At 38.9% G+C, this 17,798-nt stretch overlaps 1 protein-coding gene and 1 long non-coding RNA gene across 2 annotated transcripts; one reads left to right on the top strand and one right to left on the bottom strand.

The window, feature by feature from the left end:
- Positions 1-4,360, top strand: LOC121877445 (tigger transposable element-derived protein 1-like). The gene is made up of 3 exons (XM_042383210.1): positions 1-121; positions 367-1,058; positions 4,286-4,360. The coding sequence occupies exons 1-3, from the start codon at positions 1-3 to the stop codon at positions 4,358-4,360; spliced, it is 888 nt and encodes a 295-aa protein (XP_042239144.1).
- A 2,250-nt stretch (positions 4,361-6,610) lies between these two features.
- On the bottom strand, positions 6,611-11,077 carry LOC121877423. The gene is made up of 3 exons (XR_006091002.1): positions 10,982-11,077; positions 10,616-10,716; positions 6,611-6,621 (listed from the first exon to the last, which is right to left on the bottom strand). It is a non-coding gene; the product is annotated as an uncharacterized LOC121877423 (long non-coding RNA).
- Positions 11,078-17,798: the final 6,721 nt, after the last annotated feature.

The raw sequence follows: 17,798 nt of genomic DNA on the forward strand, positions 1-17,798 counted from the left end.
ATGACTGGGGAGGCTGTGTCAGCAGACACCATGGCTGCAAAAGCTTTCCCAGCAGAGTTTAAAGCAATACTCGAGGAGCAGGGTTACAAGCCAGAACAAGTTTGGAATATGGACGAAACAGGTAAGACAATAAATTACTACTGTACATTTAACCTTAAAAATGCTCAAATACCTGTTGTACTGTACGTACTGTATTGTGTTGTAAGAGAAAACGGGATAAATGCGTCCGAGTTTTATACAGTAGCTTTTATATTTTTATTCCATAGTGATTTACCATACAGTGTGGTGTAATATTTTTATACCAATTTTGATACCATATATGTATAATAGTACAGGGTGTACTACGAGTATTTTCTTTTCCAACAGGTTTGTTCTGGAAAAAGACGTCACAGCGCACTTTCATCGCCCAAGAAGAACGCCGTGCACCAGGATTCAAGGCAGCCAAGGACAGGTGCACCGTGCTATTTTGTGGCAATGCTGTGGGTCACCTCATTCGCCCAGGCTTCATATACAAGTCTAAGAAACCGCGTGCATTCAAACACCGCGACATGAGCTTGCTGCCTGTTTTCTGGATGTACAATAAGAAGGCCTGGACGACGAGCGACCTGTTTCTCAACTGGTTCCACCATTGTTTCCTGCCAGAGGTTGAACGCTACCTGCACCAGAAAGGATTTGAGTTCAAGATCCTGCTAATCCTCGACAATGCTCCTGGTCATCCACAGTCAGTGGAGGTGCTGCATGAAAAGGTACAGGTGTTGTTCCTTCCACCCAACACCACTGCACTTATCCAGCCAATGGACCAGGGAGTTATCAAGACGTTCAAGGCTAACTACAGTAAACGTGTGATGGCCAGACTGCACTCAGCTTTAGACCATGACCAAAACCTGGATGTGCTTCAGTACTGGAAGAACTTCAACATTGCCGACTGCTTATCTTTGGTGGCTGAATCTTTCAAGGATGTGAAGCCTGAGACAGTGAATGCCTGCTGGAAATCATTGTGGCCTGAATGTGTGAAAGATTTCACTGGATTTTCTCCTGACGAAGCCATCGCAGAGGCGGTGAAAAAGACCCTGGCACTGTCAAGGAAAGTGGCTGTTGAAGGCTTCCAGGACATGGCAGAGGACGAGATTAGGGAGCTAATCGAAGAGCACGACATTGAGCTGACCGAGGAGGATCTACAGGAGTTAGTAGACTCAGGCAAGGAAGAGGAAGCGAAAGGGAAAGAGGATGAGGAAGAGCACCAAGAAATAACGTTGGAGAAGTTGGGGGAGATGACCAGGATGATTGAGGAACTGAAAAACCTGGCCTATAGTATGGACCCCTCCATGGTGCGTGCCCTGAAATTCATGCGAGGGATGGATGACGTTTTTGTTCCATACAAAAACATCAAGGAAGAAATGAAAAGAAAGAGACGACAACTCCCCATCACCATGTTCTTTGATCGCCGAAGGAGAGATTCAACACCATCAATCGCTGGCGGCAGTGAGGAAGCAGCTGAATCCACAGTCGCCCCCACTTCACCACCTGTTATGGAATTGAGTGATGATGAGCCCGATGACCCCCGCCCTGTCGCCGAGGATAGGTACGGTACATTAAAGTGAAATTTTTATCTCTTTTTTTTAATAGCTTTTCTTGCCATGTTTATTATTTGTAAAAATGCACAGCACAGTACAGTTCAGTACAAGTACTGTACATAGAAAGTGGAAGTGGAAGTGCAATTATTCACAAAACATTTGTGTTTGTTGTCGGCAGTAGTGACGGTGAGGAGGGAGCGGAGGGAGCGAGTTGGGAGGAGTGGTGACCTTGGATGCAGGAGCAGGGACGAGTGGAGATGCCAGCCAGTATATTTCGGGTGTATTAATTGTTTTTATAGCTATTTTTGCATTTTAATATTAATTACTGTACATTACATTTCAACAAAACTACCATTTATTTCTGAGAACATAGAAATGTAATATTTTTGCTGAAATGATGTACGTATTACAGTGGAAAGTGGGATAAAATTGTGACGAAAGCAATGACTCTCTTTCTTTCGTTCAAAAGATGTTGCCGTCATCGCTCTTCGAATGGTTTTCAGTTGTGGGATTATAAGGCTAATGATAGGATAGAATATTATTGTAATACAGTACGAGTACAACAGTTTTTAACTGAAAACCATTCGAAAAGCGTTTACGGTAAAATCTTTTGAATAACGAAAGAAAGCGAAAGTCATTGTTTTCGTCACAATTTTATCCCACTTTCCACTGTAATAAGTACGTCATTCCAGCAAAAATATTATACAGTATTTCCATATTTATTTCTGAGAATACTGTACGTATATTCACTCAGTCACAGTTAAGGTAAAATATACTTGTGATGTAATATTTTAATGAAAATACGGTATCGTAGTTTTCTTTTGTTTCAAATTTAATTAACAAAGATTGATGTTTCAAATGTAATGAAAGAAATTTATGTACAGTATCTATAAATACACTTTAATAAATTAATACTTTGTTTTACATCGTCCTGTGCTACCATACCATGGATTTGGCTACTTTGGGCTTGCTATGATGACGCAAGAGATCTGCCCTGACAACTGTACCGACACTCACAGCTGGTGGTGCGTTGGTGCATCGTTTCCATTGTTTACTGATAGTTACTGGTAAATATTTTTCAACCTAACGAAACTATTACCCTTTTAGAGGTCGACCCCCAATTTTTTGCCAAATAATTTGGCCTTAAAAACTCGAACTACACACAGGTATATACGGTAAATAAGGACATGGGGGGCCAGGGTTTTTTTTTTGTGGTGGGGGGCAGCACATATACGCGGATTTTTAACATCCACGGCTATCTCTGTTACGTAACCCCTGCGTATGTTAAGGGCCGACTGTATGTTCAAATTTCATACAAAGGTATTCCATTACATGCTGGATCTGGATTTTAAATATAGAAATTCAAGCAATTTGTGTGAATTAATGAGCCTTAAAATAATTAAGTACAGTACATATAGAATAATTAAAACTTACGAGCAGAACATAATTGATGTTTTACATATTCTAAATGCATTAAAATAAACCTGTATTTGAATTAGCTACATAAGTACCATCTTCCTCTTAATGTGCGATACTCAAAACAGCCATTGGTAAACCCACATTTGGCATGAGATTACTGTACTATAATATTGAGCAGGGAATGTGAGCTAGTGGACAGTTATCTCGGCTTGCTTGTATCATGTACACTTGTCCTGAACATTAACTATCACTTCTCCCCTCCATTGACGTTTCTGTCTGTAATACATGATCCACCCACCACAAATATTGGAAGAGGAGTAACAATTTCATAAAATGATTTCTACCAAGTACAGTATAGTAAGAGTAAAAGGCAATTTTCTGATCTCAAGAAACTTTAACCATTATGTCTGTGCCCATCCTGTACTGTACTTCTTTCTTCCTTTCTAGTATTCCTTTCTAGCCTCCAACCTTAAGTCTAAAAGAAAAGGCAACACAAATAGAAACTGTGGATATGTACCAACAATCATGAAGGGGGCATCACGAGCTTTCCGGGTCAGGCGCTCTGAGTGGGTCTCTCCGTAATGTGACATGCTGTCTGATCCTGTAAAAAAGAAATATATATATGATAAAGCTCATCTCTCATTGGTTCACTGCATAAAACTAGAGATATTGTTGTCTTATCAATTTAAAAATCAGGTACAGTAATTGTACAGTAGCATTTTGTTTTGTTTTGCAGTTTGTCACTTTCTCCTTCTAAAAGAGTAAATTACAGTAATGTGCGTGATTGCACTGCAATTCATGAGAGCATATTCTTTATGCTTCGTCTGTCCTTCAATTCATCTGTCTGTTTAATATTTCATGTTAAGAAAAGCTTCCTAACCAAAGGAGAAGTTTTAAAGAATCTTTACTAAAAATGTGGACAAAGTATAGTTTAATTGCCTGGTAGAAAAGGTACAGACACACACATAATGAGAACAGTATAACACTCCTTGGCCCAGATCCAGAACTTCAGTTTAAACATAATATCAAAGACAGCAAAGTGACACTACAGACTTAAGATTTACAGTAACAGTGAAGACTTCTAGGTACTATAGTGACTTTGGAAAACAGAAGAGAAAAGAAATAAACTATAATTATAAACATAACTCCAACCATCATGAGTTCTGAAACTAAAAAAACTAAGATGAACAAATGACACAGGGTTTGAACAAGAAGGTGCCTGAATATTCTGTACTGTATTTTGGGTCATCAAATCTTGTAACATAATTACTGTATCACCTTTACACATACAGTATACCCAAATCTCTACCATTCTTGAGCGTAAAAGCTACAGGAAGAGACTCTCAAACCAGATCTTGGAAAACTAGGCATTTACTTCCGTGTTACGTTAAATTTTATTCCCTGGGTTATCCATCCATCTGTTGTCCAAAAATCTACTAGTGGGCTATGTCAATTTTGCTTCCAATACCTTAATTTTCTATACTTATGTGTATTAATAAAATATACAGTATACTATTGTTGTTCACATTGGTTTTGAAATTAAAGTAGTGTATCTTGAAGGAATCTTCAGTTTAATTTGACACATATGGTACTGGTAAAAACTAATTTCAAAAGTTATGTGAACACATTTATACTTTATTAATACATTTAAATATACAGTCAGAAACCAATTTATGTTGGCCCCTTTAGCAGTTTTTAAATAAAAATTAAAAAAATTGGCATAAGATGCTGTGGTGTTGACACAGGCTTCTGGGGACATCCTATACTAGTCTAGACACTTGATGTGTATAGCATCATTAATGAAGATCCTGTATTCCATATTCAAGAAAAAATAGCAAGTACCGATATAAATTTACATTATAATGGATCAGCCTGATGAAACAACCAGCGACGCAGTTACAATTAATGATGCCCGAGTTAATCATTGTCATTTTACTTTGAATAAGACTGCACAGAAGATACTAGTACTGTACTGTAGCATATTATACAGTGGGCCTCTACCACATAAGAAAAAGACCGAGTTCCTTAAATTTGTGCCCAATGAAGATGACAGTGATCAGGAAAACTGTGATGAAGAAAATACAGTGTCAAGTTCTCACACATTATAATGAACAAGTAGTCAATGAAACCAGTTGTGATGACAATAGGGCCAACACAAGATGATATTGTACTTATAAACGAAATGATGGATGGCTCTGAGGTTGATGAAAACCAATGTGACTCATATAGTTAAGCAATGTCGTCCACCCTGGTCCTATATAGTGAAGTACAGATATAATACCTATCTAATTATGATTACATAAACTTACAACTGCATGTAACTCACTTTTATTGTAACTACTCATTATTTCCCACAAAAAGTGTCATTAAAATATGTCTACCAGGTAATGTCATTTTGTTACATTTCAGGGTAGATTTTTTATAAACCTATTTTCCATTATATAATGGGAGTCACTGATAAAATATGCCTCAATTTTATTATTTCCATGAATGTAATCCTTTCATAAATTGGGGTCTACCTGTAATCAATGTACAATACTGGGCTATCTAATCAGTATTGACAATAAACATTTATAGACTTTACTTCTCGCAAAGTTTTGTGACTTATAAGAAGCTGCTGGGATATAAAACGAACCAAGCACACACTTGCTTCTAGAAACAGTAGGAACTTTTTTTAACTATTATACTGTAGTGTGCCAAGTACCTGTGATGGCTAAAACTAAGAGATTTTGTTTACTATACCTTAAAATAAACCTTTAATATACTAACATAAGTGAGCTAACTTAGTCTGGTGATGTGTAGGCCTACCTACAAAATTTGACGTTGCCTACTGGTGACAGGTCGGTCTCGGCTCACAGATGACCGACCTACTAGATTCGAGTGTTTATACCTGTACAGTATACACAGTAAAGTAATTGCTTCTAGTTCAACAATACTGTACATACAGAAAAGACTTTTGCAACAAAGATAAAATCTTATTAAACAAAATACTGTGCACTGTATAGAAAACTAAAAACTGATAACAAAGAATATTAGAAATGATAAACAATAGACTTACTTTTCAACAGCCATCCAAAGACAACTAACAATATCAGAACTAAAAACTCTTAAATTAATAAACATAAAAACACAAATAAAATAACAATGCTGCCATCCCTCTCTGATACGGTAGCTTAAAAAAAAGGAAGTCTTGCCAAAATGAAATCTGAGCTCTGATATGACATTTCTAAGAAAATCAGACTAAGATACTTACAGTAATACAGTACGTGTATACCATTAATAAAAGAAAAAGGATACGTAAAACATCACATACAGCATCTGAGAGTGAGCTAACCTGAGGTATCCCAGCAAATGTACTATTCAGGGCTTAAATCCAATGCCCATGAAATACTGTATAGCAAATATTTATGTGCCGAACATGACTTAGTACTGTACGTTTCTTCCTCTACCAAAATTAATTCTGGATTCAGAATATCTTAAGTTGAACTTGTCAAGATAAGTATACAATCCAATATACATACTGTATCATTTTCTGGGGTAGTGGGACAGTAGTACAGTACAGTAGTTATGTTCAAGCCCTGCAATACAGTACAACACATGTCTCACCTCTGCTCTCTCCTGCCATCAGCTGCACCAAGAAAAACAAGTTACCGGTTAAATACAGTTATATAAACAATTCTCAAATTAATATTCATACAAGTAAAGCAACATACTGAAACGCATTTGAACACTAATGCACATGCAGGATTTCATATTCACGGAGATTATATAGCAAATCTTCCAACACAAGCATGATTTAGAACATTATTAGCAACAAACTAGTTAAAAATTATACACTATATATACAGTAGATATAGCCTCTTTACACTGCTCATCTTACTTATTGGTCAGGCAGTTAGACTGTTTTCTGCTATGCACTGTTGCCAAGTACTGGGCATCTACAGGCTCTTGAGTGTAACTGAACATGTGTGTGTTGTTTAAACCTGGTCTTAAAGGAGTTCACACTCAGTAGTACTGTACAGTACTGTCTTAATATTCTCTGGCAAGTTCTTTCAAAAGTTCACAACTCTTACTCCTAAGAAGTTAACTCTGACATTTTTCTATACCTGTGACTTCCTTACCTTGAACCTGTGTCCCTTAGTGGACCAGGCATCCGCAAACTCCAAATATGTACAAATGTATGAATAATGCCCTTTCAGGTGCATTTAAATTTTTCTTTAAATCACTACTTGCCCTTCTCTAGTTTAAACTAAGCAACTGAAGGGTTCTAATCACTCTTGGTAGCTACATAAGGTGCCTCCTTTGGATGTTTTGTACTATACTGTACTCCAAGTGAGGGAGCACCAGACTTTTGAAAAGCTTAAGAGGGACAAACCATCTAAATACAAGCCAACCCCCATTTATGTCGCCCTTCATTAAAAAATTTCAAAGTTACTATTTTTTTTCCAGTTTTATTAGACAGTACAGTATAATAAACAGTGTAATCTATAACTTTGATTTATATAGCTATGCATCTGAAGAACTTGTGTCATATAATGTACCGGTACGTATTCAGAAAAACTATACATGTACGGATATAAATACATGAAAAAATATAGTATCGTAATTTTACATTTTATTAGTGTTCAACCAACAATCACATTAGAAATAATGGTAGATATCTGAGTACAGTACTGCAGAATTTCAGTTGTATTAAATGGAAACACAAAAATGTTGAGTGTTACCTGCTTTACAGAACCAACCCAAGAGGAAAATGATACATTGCCAAATAATGTTGGTGATGATCAGGATTGTGGCACCAAGAGTAATAGTCTCATTTCATTATGTTTAAGGAAAGGATTGTATCTCCTATTACGTAATGCGAGTTGTTATTTATGAGAAAAACTAGAGAGAAAAATTTTGTGGTAAGGGGGATTAGGTTAGCTGGGATGGAGATCTTTCAGGTGATCCTACATTTTCTTAGGTACAGTAGCTGGTTCACCTGAATCCCTGTTGTAAGTGTTTCTATATGTAAAATAAGAAAGAAAAACATTAGAGAAATGGTATATTTGGGTTATATTGTCACACAATACACGCAAATACAGATGTGCTATTTTACATGTTTCTGAATATAAATAGGAAAAAAAAAAAAGTCATGCTGTATAATCAATACCACACACATATCTAATTCAGTACTGTACTGTTTGGGTGTAGTGATGTTTGGTGGTTCATTTCATGTAGCAAGACTAACTCAAATAACCAAAAATACAGCAGAAAATTCCAAATAAGGAAAGCAATTCCCCCAAATTACAACAACAGTTAATGACAAGGGACTGGGTCAACTAGCTACCTAATGAAAAATATCTATAGAAGAAAACTTATTTCTTACCTCAAGAATAAAACAAATCAGGTGGAGGAATAACTTTTCTTTTTCTTTTATCCTCTTCAGCACCGATCGGCTCGTTAACCATTTGGGCGATCACTCACGTCTCTGTTACACACAGTTGGCAAGTACTGGGCATGCAGCGGCTCCTGAATGTACTTGAACCTGCTCCAGTGTTGTCAAGTCTGGTCTTGAAAGAGCTTACACTTGGTGCCATCACAACACTTTCTGGCAGATTGTTCCAAAAGTTCACAACTCTCACTCCGAAAAAGTTTGCCCTCACAGTTTTCTGGACCTGCAGCTTCTTCAGCCTTGAGCTGTGACCCTTTGTGGGGTGAGCGTCCGCCACTCGACTGGGTAGTGCCCCTTGAGATGCTTATACACCTCAATTAGGTCGCCCCTAATTGAGGTGCCAAACTGCAGGCGCCAGTCAGGTGGCCCTCTTTTGGACATTTTCAATCAACTAACAGTCCCTAGCATATCTCAGGGGCCAGACAAGGCACTCCAGGCAGGGAAACACCTCACTCTTGAAGATCATTACAAGGGACGGATTGTTTAGATATCTGAACGACCTTCTTATAAGACCTAATACTTTAGTTGCTTGATTCAACTTCTCACAATGGCCCAAGAACTTCAGTTCATTGCCAACAAACACACTCAGGTCCTTTTTGCACTGCTTAAAATCATACAGAAAATCTCCGATCCATGCTAGGACACTTCCCTGAAACCCTATACCCTTCCAGTTTAATTTTCAGCTTTTCACGGAGTATGCTATCAGAAGATTTGGAAAAATCTAGGTATATATTGTCTATATTGCCACCCTGTTCCAGAATTTGGGTCCAAACATCCAGTACCTTGAGTAATTGTGTTAAGCAGGAGCCTCCCAGCATAAAACTGTGTTGGCAATCCTTTTCAAGGCTGTTTTGTAGTAGATGTTCCATCACGGCATCTCTTATAAAGTACTTTACATACTATGCTGGTCAGACTCACTGGTCTATAATTATTCGTGGAGTGACGCTCGTCCTTCTTGAAAATAGGACTCGTAAGCCATTTTTCAATCACTGAGGACATTTTGCTCATCCAGGCAGCTACAGAACAGGATCTTCAGGAGGCACAGCAAGCTTGTTGCACAACTCTCTTAGCACTTTGGGATGCATCATGTCAGGGCCGGGACTCTTATGAACCTTTAGCTTTGACACTATTTCTTATAACCGCATGGCAGTGGATATTTTGCCGTGACTGGCTAAGTTCCTATTAACGCTATTTTACCCTGAGTACGCTCTGATTAACCAATCGTCCATTACCGGCGAACAACGTGAGAACTATATTTGACCGTGACTCTGGCGGCATTTGGTATTTATTTCGCTGAGTCGATCGTTGTGTAGCTATAAACATTAGTTGTCCGATTTTGTTCATTTTTTCCACCGATGTTCATATAATTATAAAAGACGTGACATTTACTAGAACCTGACCTAACCAACCAACCAAACCTACCTAACTTTACCTAACTTCCAAGCCGGGAGGCAGACCCCCCCGCCATTATTAAACAGAAAGTACTTTGCCAATAAGTGCACACTCATGGTAAAATAGCACTAGTAGGAACTTGGTCGGTCACTGCATAATATCCATTACGTAAATTATATTATAAATTATCGTAGACAAGTTGAACTAAGAAACCAACCTAATTAGGATGAAAGTATTATTGCAATTATTTTAGGTTTAATTAAGAAAGTTCGTATGTACTACTGTAGAGAGAGGTTGGTTGCTGGGTAAGAAACATAACATCACTTAGCATTCAGGCTCAGTCAGTCAATGGGAAATGTTTGTCAACATTTGGAGGCAGGGCATTGGTTAGGTTAGATTAGCTTCCAACAGAATGAATCACTCCAAACATCATGGGAAAACCTAGATTTCGGGTAAATAAAAATGTTGAAATTGTAATTTTACTCTTAACTCACTTATACAGTATTTGATAGGTACTGTCGGGCACCTTCAACATATAAATGATTCAGCAGGAAGGAGCCAATTTATTCTTATGATCAGAATTTCACATGATATTGGGGTTTATAAGACAGTAAAACACTCACCAGGGACTACTGTTTCCTAGTGCTGGGGCGCCCTAGACCTAGTAAACTAATGTTATTTAGCCTTCAGTTCCTAGAAACACCCCCACCTTCATTTAATTTTTGGGTCTTACTGAAATAAAATGAAGTTGTTACTGGCCTCGACTAGTATAAATACAAAATTCAGTACAACTTACGTTATCTCTGGTGGATGATCTTTAACACAACCTCCCCGCTCGGCCCTCGTCTCGCCACTGAACCCCATACTGAGGCAGCTGCTCAAGGCCTCTTACGCAATCTGTCCATTTGAGTCTAAAGGTTAAAATATATATATATATGCGTTTGTGTTAGTATATTTAAATCTTCAGTTCTGCATCAATTTATTTTCTTTCATAAACTTTCCCCACTAATGATTCAAATCGTTATTTTTTTTTCATTTTCCAAAATAAGACTTTTTTGTTGTTTTTATATTGAATGATTAGACTACGTTTCGGCTTATTAACCATCAACTTTATACATTTATATATCTTGTAAAATACATTAATATTTTACATAATACGTACAATTCGAATAAATTTCCCTTGACATTAACGTGACTTTCATCGCCCACACCCTCGAGGGCACCTCATGACGTCATCACAGTTATCACGTGCGGGTTTCCTCACCTGAAACGATAATAACATTTTAAATAAAACTAATTTTTTAATTATATATGGAAGAGAAATGACACGAAATATAAACATGGTATAGAACGTATAGTGCTTCAGTGAACCCTAAAAAATACTAAAATTTTGTCACCTCGATAAATAAATATTCGCTAAGTGATTTGCATTACAAGCAGGAAGGGGAAGCATGACGTAATGTCCTGATAAAGGCATGGCTTCACTTCAGTCAGTGTGCGCAATAAGTAAATCCCTCTGATAAGATTAGTTACATTTAATCAGTCAGACAAAAGAAGTTAAGTTAGATTAACGTTAGAGTTGGTTAATCTTCTGGTGAAATAAGCAGGGGATAAATCTTCAAGTGATTAATATATTTCTATCATCTTTTATAGCATATTAGTCGCCTTCCCATAAAGATTATTCACCCTGTAGTGTTAGTGTATGTGACCACTTGTCTAATTTCTCTTGTTATAGCCACATACACACGCACAATAAGGGAGATCTCGCACTCAGGGAGGAGGTGAGAAAGGAAACTCAGAATAGCTTAACTCTACATGTATTCTATGTACTAGTAACTAGGGAGTTGCTGTGTGGTGAGGAGCTTGCTGAGAGGAAGTCCTGTCCAATTGAGAGCGTTGAGTAGAATGACCTTCACGGTGAGGCTGGGGTATTTATACGATTTTGCCCATTAGGTTCAGAGGTGTGAGGTAAGCGCCGCTGCTGATAGACTGGGCGAAGACGGGAGAGGAGTTGTAGGGAGAGCAGGTCACTACACCCCTCCCTAACTGGCAATATTCGTGAGCATTACATAACTTATATCCGTGCTTAATTTAACCTTTTCCAGTTGACATAATACACGTTCTTTATACAATTAAATGTGCACTTGTTTCTCTTAGTGACAAAATGAACAATTATGTAGTCATGCGAGGTGAGGGGTTTGTAGTGGATTTCTCCTCTACAAACGCTGTTTGTCGCTGAGTAGCCGCGAATTCCCCAGTGTATGCCTCGTAGTCTAGGTCAACCAGCGCTGCCTTACATGACGGAGGTCAACTACTAAGCCACGCCTACCTCCGCTATTTAAGACCTGACCTCGTGGTGACCTGCCTCTTTTCTACCTACACCAACCAGCAAGCAACACCTCCTCCTCCTCCGCCTGCCTGGCGGCCCTCGCTCCGGCCGGCGAGCATGGCAACCCACAAGCTGTCCTCCTCTGAGCACCCTCACCAACCAGCTCTCTCTACATCACGCTTGTAACCACGTTGCCACTTCTCAGCACCAAACTGCATTGTACATCCAATACAACATGTATACAGAGAGCACATCGTGATTTTTGAGTCTCGAACCAAACATCCCATACCCCACAAATGGTGACCCCGGAGATTCGCACTCACACAGGATGGAGGAGAAACATATCACGCTCCCAGTCTTCAAGCAACATGGAAGACTGGCTTATCCACCCAGAAGCAGCTCTCATCGGCTCTACAGCTACTGTCTCTAAACCGCAGGTTAGACACCCTAGAGCAGCACTGCTTCTCTAAGCAGACACCAGCTCCTCTTCCTGCCCCAAGCACCACGTCCTACCGACCCCAGCACACCCGTCCTGCCTCAGACGCCGCCCCCGGCCCAGCAGTACCCCCTGCCGCGCCTCTTGATGCAGCCCCTGCTCCCGACGCGGCCCATGCGGCTGAGTGCGGACCCACACACCCCTCTTTTCTCCCTCAGGTACTCCCTGTTACTGTCCTGCACCCTGCTGCTGTCGTGGACCCAGCTGCTGTCACGAGCCCTCATCCGCTTCTGCTGACGCAGCCCCTGCTCCTGACCCAGGCCCACATACCCCAGCAGGTGCATCACCCATACTGCCTCAGACGCCGCCCCCGGCCCAGCAGTACACCCTGCCGCTCCTCCTAATGCAGCCCCTGCTCCCAACGCGGCCCATGCGCCTGAGTGCGGACCCACACACCCCTCTTTTCTCCCTCAGGTACTCCCTGCTACCGTCCTGCACCCTGCTACTGTCGTGGACCCAGCTGCTGTCACGAGCCCTCATCCGCTTTTGCTGACGCAGCCCCTGCTCCTGACCCAGGCCCACACACACCAGCAGGCGCATCTGACGACTCTGTACCTGCCTTGAGGGAAGCACAACATTCATCGCCTCCACACACCTTTTTTCTCCCTCTCTACTCCCACAGATATTGTGTATCTAGACAGTTGTCTCCTCTAGCGGCCGGCTCATCCACGCCATCGCCGTTATGGCTCACGTGTGGCATGCACCACCCATTCTGCCTCACATGTGCCATGCAACCCTGCAGACAACAAGTCTCCTACACCGCCTGGAGGGAAGGAGGGAGTATTGTAGTGGATTTCTCCCCTACAAACGCTGTTTGTCGCTGAGTAGCCGATCCCGCGAATTCCTCAGTGTATGCCTCGTGGTCTAGGTCAACCAGCGCCGTCTTACATGACGGAGGTCAACTACTAAGCCACGCCTACCTCCGCTGTTTAAGACCTGACCTCGTGGCGACCTGCCTCTTTTCTACCTACACCAACCAGCAAGCAACACCTCCTCCTCCTCCGCCGCTGCCTGGCGGCCCTCGCTCCCGCCGGCGAGCATGGCGACCCACAAGCTGTCCTCTTCTGAGCACCCTCACCAACCAGCTCTCTCTTCTTCTAGCTACAGCCGCAGCAAGCTACACCACCTCCTCCTCCGCTCTTGCCTGGCGGCCCTCGCTTTCGCCGGCGAACATGGCGACCCACAAGCTGTCCTCCTCTGAGCACCCTCACCAACCAGCTCTCTCTACATCACGCTTGTAACCACGCTGCCACTTCCCAGCACCAAGCTGCATTGTACATCCAATACAACATGTATACAGAGAGCACGTCGTGATTTTTGAGTCTCGAACCAAACATCCCATACCCCACAGGTTAATGGGGTGTAACTTGTGTAAGTATATATCACAGACAGCTTCAAGTACTGTACCTCGAGGAATTTCATTCAGGTTAAATTCAATTTAGCACCCTGTAGTTGCATTATTCTAGGTATTCACTGACTGCTCGTACACAAAATTAATGTACTATAAATATATTCATCGTAGCTCTTACCTCGCCATTACCACTATACTGTACTTCTCTCTGCACGTCCTCCACTACCATGTTCCTTCCCCTTTCAACATTTATAAGGAATTCTATGATAGAGTAATAAAACACATAGATCTCTATAATCATTGTTTACTGTGTAAGTAGCTTACAGACCATAAAAACTGTGTGACTTGATGGTCAAAATGATCGACCCACCTTCGTGTACAGTAAAACTCCACAACTTCCCTGTGCGTTCACTAGCCCACACAGGCAGGGGTAGCATCACCACCACCGAGCACCACACAGAAGTATGGGTGAACGGACACAAAAAGCTGAGCTGTGAATGATGGTGAAGAGCATCGTGATGGGATGTTTCCATGATGCATGTGTACAACACCACCAGCTAAACCACTGATGCCACAGTAGTTAGTTGTCGCACGACACTACTACACTACATATGGAAACAACAAAGACTTTCAACAATTTTGAAAAGTTACAATACAAAAAATTACTGACAGCAAGTTACATGTTGCTTTTTTAATGTTAATTAATGACTTTGCTTCTCTACTCTGAGGAAACAAAAAATAAAAATAAAACAAAACAGGATTTACAAACAAGAATTATTTTTCTCCTAAACACATTGAAATACCATACAATAAACAAACAAGGTTCTAAATGAACAACATTAAATTTGTTTAAACAAATACACTGTATATTAAGAGCATTATGTGAAAGTACAGTAACCACGAGAGCCTACAATGAGTGACTGATACCAGCAGCCTGAACAAATAACAATTAAGCATAAATATTCACCGTACACAGTGTAGTCAAATTGTTACCGCTTTTAATCGTATCAGTATTCTCCACTACTGTACTAGGTGCCGTGTAGGAAACATTTTTGTGATATTAATGTCTAAAGTAAACCTTGAATGACAACTCTCTATAAACCTGTAAAAAAACAAAACAAAAAAACTAAGGAGTCACCCTAATCAAGGCTTTACACAACAGTTCTCCATATACTGAATACTGTATACTTACTGTAGTAGTTTGTACAGTATTAATGTATTACAGGGGTATTTCATTTTCTCACCAGACTGTATGCACCATTAATGAAATACTGTTTAGGAAGGGCCTAACTATACAAAATAAGAAGAAAAATAAAATAAATTCAGTGCTTTCCAGAGACTTATCTACAGTATATCCACCAATTGTGAATTCAATCCATATCTGCATAATAAACCTAGCATAAAGAGCAGTATATACGTAGTAATTTTAGAATCACCTAACACAACCACTCAAAGAGGCAATAGTTCTAGCGAGGAGCACTCTTTAATAATAAAAACAATACATACATAAAACAACCAAACTAGGTTCTGCAATAACAAAATGACTTGCACCACAGCTGTATGTTTACCCGAGAGTTTCTTGAGTTACATGACACTTCCATCAACACAATGCACTAAAATGTTTTCTTTGACTTTTTTGTTTTGACCATGAACACAGAACATTTGATCTGTCCAAGAAGTACAATCGAGTAACTTTCTAAATGCCTAGACTTGACCTAGTGTAAGATTTGTTGAGAAGTCGGGGGCGTATAATATACAAAGAAGTCGGCCACAAAATTTGAAATTGAAACAATTTGCAGCTCTTTTTAATTTACCCTTGGGAAAAGATAGACAAGTTTAAAAGTATGGGTAAACACAATTTGACTGTAAGGATATGGTATACGTGTGGCAAACTCTTTAAAATATCAATCCCCCTTTGACTCGTTACCATTACTTAACATAACATTACTAACATAACACTGAAATAGTTGAGATATTGATTTTTGGTACACGCGTGAGATGTACGTAGGATTGTCAGACTACCTTCTACTGTAGGCTCTATATATATATATATATATATTACACAAAAATTTTAAAGTTAAACTGACTATTTGTGACACCACCACTTTCCTATGGTGAAAGGTATGCATAAATGAAAGGGACAGGTTTTCAAGACACTGTAGTATATGTAATCTGTATGTAGATAATTGTTAGCTCAGAATATTGTAGGAGAGAATTATAACAGTATTCAACGGCCACACAGGGCTTCGTGAAAACAGGTGACCTATGGTGAGACTAGTATACAGTAATGTACTGGTATATTTAAGAAAAAGAAAAATTATTAAAATCTTGTGATAAGCGTAGCTACCATAAAAGCTAATTTAAATTCATAAAAAAAAATAAAATTAGCTCTAGAAAAGTTACAGGAAGATGCTTTAGCAATTATTTGAGAGAACATATCATATTTCCTACAATGTGTTTAGTGTAGGTCACTGATACAGCCAGTGGGTCAGTGTGATATGTGCTGACAACTGGTGTGCATCTACTGTTATAACTCATCTTACTTGTACCCAAAGCAATGTAAACCAAATATTTATGTTATTAATTGTGTATACTACATTTATATGTATAGTATATGAGTCAAATATTAAGTACCTGTACAATTAATAAATGTCAAGATATTAGTGAAAAATTTCAATGTTAATAATCAAGTGTACAACATTAAGTTGACTAAAATCAGAGGTCATTAAAGAAGAAAGAGGTACAGTATTTTGGAAACTGTCAAAAAATTAGATGATGTAGTATTCTAAAATAAAAAATGTGGAGGGAGGGTGGAGAAACAAGTGTGAAACCATGAAACTGGAAACAGAAATCAATACTGTACAAATGTTGAGCTATTTACATGCACTACAAACAGTGTTTAGCACCAGCAATAAAACTATGGGAGGATCAAATGCTAAATAAATAACAATAATAAGTACAACAACCTATCACAAAAATCTATTCAAGTGAAGCTTTGGCTCGTCCACAAAATTCAGTAATAATAAAAATGATGAAAGTAACAAAATGGAAGATGACAGAAAAGTTATGGAAGCAGCTCAGCCTTCATGACTACTCAAGCCTGCACTATTAATATTACCATATATAAAGCTCACGATAAATGTATAGAGAACAATCACATTACTAAATTACTGAACCCCACAGAAAAATTATATATATATATATATATATATATATATATATATATATATATATATATATATATATATATATATATATATATATATATATATATATATATATATATATATATATATATATATATATATACTTAGTTCATAAAATAAAAATTTAGTCTAGTTTCTTAATAAATAAAATGCAATTGTTCTCCATTAATGGGAAAATCATACATTCAGGTACTATAACAAAATGTGTGTTTTGCACACAAAATGAAAAGAAGCCATCATATGGGCCAACCAATTGTTAATAAATAACATATGAATGCAGCTACTGCATAATACAAACCTCCATTCAACTCACTTCATTCATTAGCCGATTTGGACGTACACAATTTTGGAAAGCCTAATTTTAAGGATACACAATTCACATACATGTGATAAGAAGACAGTAATACCCTAAAACTGCTGGACATCAATTTGTTTACATGTCACAACACTTAATTTTTGGCACACATACTAAATGCTACTCTCAACACAGTGAAACCTTGGCAGTCTTTGACCTTCGTTGTTGCTATTCTCTGGACACTACTCGGCCTGAACCTCCGGGCGATACTTTCAAATGACTGTTATAGCTTAAAATTTAAA

Source organism: Homarus americanus, unplaced genomic scaffold, assembly GCF_018991925.1.
Source record: "Homarus americanus isolate GMGI-L3 unplaced genomic scaffold, GMGI_Hamer_2.0 scaffold367, whole genome shotgun sequence".
NCBI lineage: Eukaryota > Metazoa > Arthropoda > Malacostraca > Decapoda > Nephropidae > Homarus > Homarus americanus.

Excerpts from the sequence above, each read along its gene's own strand:
- LOC121877445 (XM_042383210.1), top strand. The coding sequence starts at position 1 with ATGACTGGGGAGGCTGTGTCAGCAGACACCATGGCTGCAAAAGCTTTC. Across the intron at positions 122-366 it reads TTGGAATATGGACGAAACAG|GTTTGTTCTGGAAAAAGACG; the intron begins GTAAGACAATAA and ends CTTTTCCAACAG. Across the intron at positions 1,059-4,285 it reads ACGAAGCCATCGCAGAGGCG|TATACCCAAATCTCTACCAT; the intron begins GTGAAAAAGACC and ends TTACACATACAG.